Source organism: Ceratotherium simum, chromosome 1, assembly GCF_057802395.1.
Source record: "Ceratotherium simum simum isolate JZ-2026a chromosome 1, ASM5780239v1, whole genome shotgun sequence".
Classification (NCBI taxonomy): Eukaryota; Metazoa; Chordata; class Mammalia; order Perissodactyla; family Rhinocerotidae; genus Ceratotherium; species Ceratotherium simum.
This window is the reverse complement of record NC_141900.1, coordinates 100,953,328-100,960,157: the sequence shown is the minus strand read 5'-3', so window position 1 is coordinate 100,960,157 and position 6,830 is coordinate 100,953,328. Positions and strand designations below refer to the sequence as shown.

Here is a 6,830-nt window from a genome sequence, read left to right as displayed (position 1 = left end):
CTCTACTTTTGCCTGTGTCTCTCTGTTTTTCACCAGGTCATTTTACTGATTCCCGTCTCTTCATACTTCTGTGAATTTCTGTATATATTACTCTGCCTTTTTCTTACATATTTTCTTCTCCCTTTTGGTCTTCTGAATCTCTCTGATCTGCTCTCTCTCTTCTCCGATGTCATTTTTTATTTCTTCCCTCTTCCTTCTTTTTTCTTCCTCTTTTAGGTTTTCTCCTGGTCTCTTTTTTTCACCTTTGTTTGTTTAGGGTTTTTTCCTCCATCGTTCCCTCCATTCTTCCTTCTTTACCTTCATTCTATATTTCTTCCCCTTCTATCCCCCTGAATTGGCTGTGATTTGAGTTTAGTATCTCCTGTTTTACTAAATAAAAATTATGGCCCTTGTTGGTTGATTCATGTTTATTTAAGAAAATATTGTTTCTTTCCTTTTTAGGCTGCGATTCACTGATATTTGTATCAGTGTTCCTTTGAAGCAAAAGAGTTTTAAGTTTCTGTCCTTAATCATCTTCTTTTACTGTGAATTGCTGTCTACTTTGAAGTTACCATTTATTAATTAATACCATGACTTTCAAGTCCAAAACTCAAATTTTAATTGTAAGGATGTAACTATTTTTTACACGGCTTTAATAACAAAGCTAAATTCCTGGCACTGGGGGAGAAATTGTAAAGAACCATATTTTTTTACCCTGCCTTTTCAATAGAAGCTAAGTTTGTACATGGATAAAATGAGGAAAAAAGCAGGGAATACAAAGTATTCTTTTTCACTCATTGTACACATATTTGGAGTCAATTCTTTTTAACTTCTTTCTAAATGATTTTCTGATTAACAAGAATTTCCTTAAGTCAGAATTTTTATGCCATTTTGAATTCATTATCACATGCAACTCCAAAAATTCTTTCTCTTTGATTTACCATCTTTCACTTCCAGCTCAAACTTTCCCATATCACTCCCAATCCTGTCTACAAAAGAGGTTTACAGTATCTATGGGTCAGTTAGAAGTGGGAAGAATGATTTTGGGTGCCTGCTAATAGCTATTGTGCAATACAATATATCTTAGAAATGCAGTTGTAAATATAACATTTTTATGTTATACTTGTATATGTTATGTTTTTATTTCACACATTTGTTGACAAAGGAAATAAATGTTGCCTTACCCCCTCGCTTGTTGATCTTGGCATAGCCGGGAAAATAGCTCCCAGACATAGAGGACGAGCTGCTGAAAGCTCCATGGGGAAGTCCAGACACGAGGGGTTCATCACATTTTTCTGAAAAGAAAAGAGATTCAATAAAGATCTTTAAATAATCATTGGTGTGTTTTTGTTAAAATAGTTATTGAATATAGTACAAATTTAAAAATCTATGCTACAACATTTAGCGAATGATAAGAATTTAGGTAACTCAATTATGGTAGTTCTAATAACTCATAGGAACAGTTTACACAACTTTCTAATTTTTGAGAGTTATAACCGTGACAAAGTGCTTTATTCCAAATGGCCTCAACTCAGACCTGCTATCAAGAATCATCCAAGAGTAAAGCTGATGTTGTTTGTTTAACAAGCTTTGGAATCTGGCATCTTCTGGAAATCTTAAGGTATCTAGGCATTATTGGGGTATGGATTTAGAAATGTTGACTAGAAACATTGAGATTGGAGGAAGGAAGGCTAGGAGGAATCCTACCAGATCTAAAAGACTAAGAAATAGGTGTTAGTAAGGGAGAACACAGAAAAATCACCAAATTGAAAAGCACTGCCATCTGAACAATTTATCAATTCCCATCATACTTGACCAATCAACTGCATTGGAACCAGGAGGTCCCTCAAGTCTATTCCTACTTGCTTCTATAGTGCCATTAGCTTTTTTTTCCTTTTGCCTCACTTCCTACTTGCTCTCTGATTCCTTTGATGGCTCTGTTTCATTTTCCTAATGTCTAACTGTTAAAGTGCCCAGGACGCAACTCTTAGATCTCTTCTCAGTCTACTCTCGCTCTCTGGGAGATCACTTCAAAGGCTGTGTCTTCTCATACTGGAATATCCCAAATACCACCACCTCATATCACCTGGTCCAAGCAGCCCTCAGTGACCACTGTTGTGAAAGACTGATGAGTCTTCCTGCTTGCTCCCTTGCTATAGTCCTTCTGCACACAGCAGCTGAAGGGACGTTTTTAAAACTGTGAGTGGGTCATGTGGCTCCTGTGCTCAAAATAGCCACTGGCTTCTGTTCTCAATCACTAAGAATAAGTCTGAAGCCCTCCAACGGCCCACAGAGGCCACTGCACTGGTCACATCTCCTTCTCTCATCCTTGTCCACTACTGTCCAGCCACAATGGCCCCCTTCCTCTCCACTTCCTTCAATAACAAGCCTGCTCCTGCCGTGGGCCTTCAGGATTACTATTCCAGCTACCACAAGTCTCACCCCTCACTTCTACTAGGCTCTGTTCAATGTCACCTTTCACTACTGCAGACAAGCATTCCTAGTCACCCAGCTAAAAAAGCATGATGCTGTCACCATCCTCTGTTTCCACGTCCTGCTTTATTTTCCTTCATAGCATTTAGAGCCAACTGACATATTATGTTTTCACTCTTTTAATTGTTTGGTTGCTTTTCTCTCCCACTGGACTGGAAGCACTATGGGAATAAAATTTTTGATAGTTTGCTTACTGCTTACTCTCCAATGATCTGAACAGCACCTGGCACTTGGTACACACTCCAAAAACATTTGTAGAATGAATGAATGGAAGAAAACAAGAACCAACTAAACCTGACAAACTTCAAAGGGTCCCGAAGCACACTGCTGAATTACAGCATGGCACAACACTTAATTTTTAGAGAAGTGATCTTAAATGCTCAACAAATGTTTATACATGCTCAGTACTCTGCTTAATAAGACAGAGAATTACACTGTATATTCTAGAATGGTTCCAATCTCAGATATTTATAAACAGAAAAAAACTTGAGCAATAGAAGGAATGAACTAGTTTTCTTGAAAAGTCACTCAAGTAGAGTTAAATTCCCCATGATACTGAGGCAATGAATCATGACATTATCTCGCCACTCACGTGTGTACAAATTTGAAGTTAAAATGAACGAATTCATCTGCCTAAAACGTTGTTCGATTTCTTTTTTTCTTAGCTATAGTGCAAGTGCCTCTGGGAAATATGGCATGTGTGTATGACTATAAGCCCCAAGAAGTTAATTGTACAAGAATGAAAAGATGAACACAAAATTTATTTTAAAAGTATCAGTTCAAAAAGTGGGCATGCAGGCCGGCCCTGTGGCTTGGTGGTTAAGTGCGCGCGCTGCGATGCTGGCAGCCCGGGTTTGGATCCCGGGTGCGCATCGAGGCACCACTTCTCTGTCCATCCTGGGGCCGAGTCCCACATACAGCAACTAGAAGGGTGTGCAGCTATGACATACAACTATCTACTGGGGCTTTGGGGGCAAAAAATAAAATAAATAAAATCTTTAAAAAAAAAAAAAAAAAGTGGGCATGCAATGTGAAGGGTTTTGTATTAATTGTTAAAAAATTTACTTTTCAGTTTAGCTGCCAGTGAACACAGATATAAAATCTTGATTTCCTTCCTATCTTCTGACTCTTTGGAATCTAACTTGTATTCTTTTGACATAAGTTCTGCATTTAGCTGGAGTGACTTCTAAAGCATCCGTTATATTAAGAATGTGCTAATATTCATTCATTTTCATTTCGTTCATTCAAATATGCACCAGGCTCTGCCAGGCATGGGAAATGCAGCGTTGGGTGAAATTGACAACGTTCCTGTCCTCGTGGAACTTGTGTTTTAGTGGAAAGAAACAAACTAACAACTCAAAGGTAAATGTACTGTATGAGATGGTGATAAACACTACAGAGACACAGTAAATGTGAAAGGGGGCGGGGAGCTTGGGGGGTAAGGTGGAGGTTGAGAGAATTGTTGTTTTTTGCTGCTTTGGCAAGGAAAAGCCTCTTGAATCAAGTGACATCTGAGCAGTAATCTGAAGGAAATGAAGAGGTGAGCCCTGTTACAAATCAACAGGAGTGTGCTGGGAGAAACCTCAATGAATGATGCATTTTCCAAAAGTAAGCACTCCAAGCATATATTGTTACATTGAAAGTAATTAAAATGAAGTTGATGAATAATTGATTAAAGGACCCATTGGCTAATTAAATACAGCATTTATAATACTGAAGATAGTTTATCCTTATTATATGTTTAAAAATTTGACTTCTGTAACAAACTGATCATTTAAAATTTTTAATAGCAAATTTAAAATTTTTCACTAATTTTAAAAGATCATTTAATTCAGAATAACAAAATTAGAATACAACTGGGTTCAAGAAAGATAAGAGCATATGAGAGATTTTTTTTTGTAAAATGTGGCTGTAGAATTTTTATCAGAATTCAAGCTTTGGCAATCTCACATTCTCCTAAATTGAGACATAAGCTATAACCGTGTAATCAAGTAAGAATAATGCTACATTTACATTTATATATATATATATATACACATATCCCTATATATATGGTATGTATAGCCCATTCCTCCATGAGGGGCAAAAATATGTGGACCCATATAAAGTAATCAAACATGAAACAACCAGAGAATAATACCAAACCGTTTGTAATTTAACGCTGAATAGAATATAATCAAATACTGAAAGTAACAGCTAAATTAAAAATGCAAGGCTGTTGTTTAGGTGAGTTGCTTGTCAGTCTTGGCTCTGCTATAAATGTGTGACCTTGAGTATATGTCAATTAACCCCCTACCTACACGATTCACACATAATATGAGAAAATTAGCCAAGTTTCTCCCAAGCTCTAAAAACTCCAAGCATTGTCAAGCACAGGAATCCACAAACTGTGTCCGACAGGCCAAATTTGGTCCACTGCTCGCTTTTGTAAGTAAAGTTTTATTGGAGCACAGCCGTGCTCACTCGTTTACGTATTGCTTATGGCTGCTTTGCATGCAACAGCAAAATGTCGCAGAAGAGACCATATGGCCTCCAAAGCTAAAATATTTACTGTCTGACTTTTTACAGAAAAAAGTTTTTCAACCTCTTGTCTAGTATAATAAATATTCCGGGTATCTAGGAAGAAGAATGATTAATGATCACTATGGTATCAGGTAATATATAAATAATAAATAGGACCTGAAGAATTGAGGGAATATAGATAGGTGAAAAGAGGTTTAAGAACATTCTAGGGAGAAGGAACAGCCTAAGAAAAATCATGGAGGCCGCAATGGGTGTGAAATTTCCCAGTGATGGTGGAGCAGCACACCATGAGTGCACATATTGCCATGTTGACTATTAGGATGGACTATCCATTTTTATTCCCAACTGTAACAATTGTTATTACACATTACATATTCCAATAGTCAGCTTGCTTATTGTGCTAGAACATGTGTCTCAATATTCTGTAGACATTAAATACTAGGAAATCGGGCAAATCCCTGGAGGAAATTAGAATTTTTATAGAGTAGTAGAGAAATGAGAGACACGGGGGGGAGAGAGAGAATACTAACGTGAAATAATTTAGCATTCTATTTTCCCATACTGGGATGTCTTCCAAAACTATGGACACACAACTATGGCAAATATTTGGTCTCCAGTGTACTTCCCTTCCAGGGAATCTTGGACGAAAACTAGAGGAGCAGATGGGCTTTGAGTTTTATTTTCACACAATTTCAGTCAATCAGGAAGGCAGACTTGCTGTAAGAATTCTGTACCAATTCAAGCTGGAACTGAGGAAATTATTGGCAAATAAAGATGAAATGACTGTTGCCCTTCACCTAAGAGATCGTGGCTGAGAGGAATCTCTACTGGCACGGGATATGGGCAGGAGTTTGCAAGGTCAAAGGACTTCAGAACACATGTAATTAACATTAGAGATGGCCTTCAAATGTATCTCTGATTGAAAATAACATTGGAAAATTTTACAACACAATATTCTTTAAAATTATAGTACTAAAATATATGCTTTATATCACACATTTGGAAACATAAGCCTAATACACAGAAAAGGACTCCAGAACCAAACAGTGCTACCAGGAAGAAATTCTAGCAACATCCTCATTTATACTTTAGGAAAAAACCATTGTGAAAGGCACATTCTCAGTGGAATGCATCACTCAATGGTCTCTTTATGTCCTGTACATTCAATTCTTAATTTTTGAAGCTGGAACTACGTTACCTCTACCTGCATGTTTGCCCTGCCTCAGGTTTTATGATGTTCCTCTCCGTAGGACAAATTTAAGAAGCCAGACCTCCCTTTAAACTCTTCTGTTTCCAATCAATAGGCTCCTGCCCTGCTCCTTATGGCCAGAACTATCTTGAATTACAAATTGAATAGTTGTGCTAATTCCCTTCTCTGGCTCCCCATATAGTACCTCAGCTCCTCTAAGAGATGTTCTTTTTTCCCCTGATGCTCATTTCAGGGTCTGGAGTCTCATCTCAGTGCTCCAGGATGTCATCTTTCCTTCTGCTCCTGACTATCCTTATGCTCTGTCTGCTCACCCACATGTCTGACTATTGCCAATTGTTGTATTAACCAGCCTGAAGATGCAAATACCTGTGTACCCACCTAAGATTTACTGTGTCCAACCTACTGCTTACTATGTTATCCCCAGATACCGTTTGCCCAACTCCCTAGACAGATCATGCTTCTGGTTACATTGCTCCAAAGACAGTGGGAAAACTCCTTGGACAAATGAAGTGTTATTTCTTGTCTAGCCTAATGGATAGTTTCAGGATTTGAATCAAAAGGAGACTGAAGTCATGACTCAGGGGCTCCCTGATTAATCACTGAGATTAATATAATGCCTTAAGGT

The 6,830-nt window shown here is 37.8% G+C and overlaps 1 protein-coding gene across 1 annotated transcript in view; it reads right to left on the bottom strand.

The window, feature by feature from the left end:
• CNTNAP2 (contactin associated protein 2) overlaps positions 1 to 6,830 on the bottom strand; it is a 1,356,851-nt gene that overhangs the window by 1,325,392 nt on the left and 24,629 nt on the right. The window contains exon 2 of the mRNA XM_014787667.2: positions 1,164 to 1,274. Coding sequence (XP_014643153.2) covers positions 1,164 to 1,274 — 111 coding nt within the window. The remainder of the gene's footprint in view (positions 1 to 1,163; positions 1,275 to 6,830) is intronic.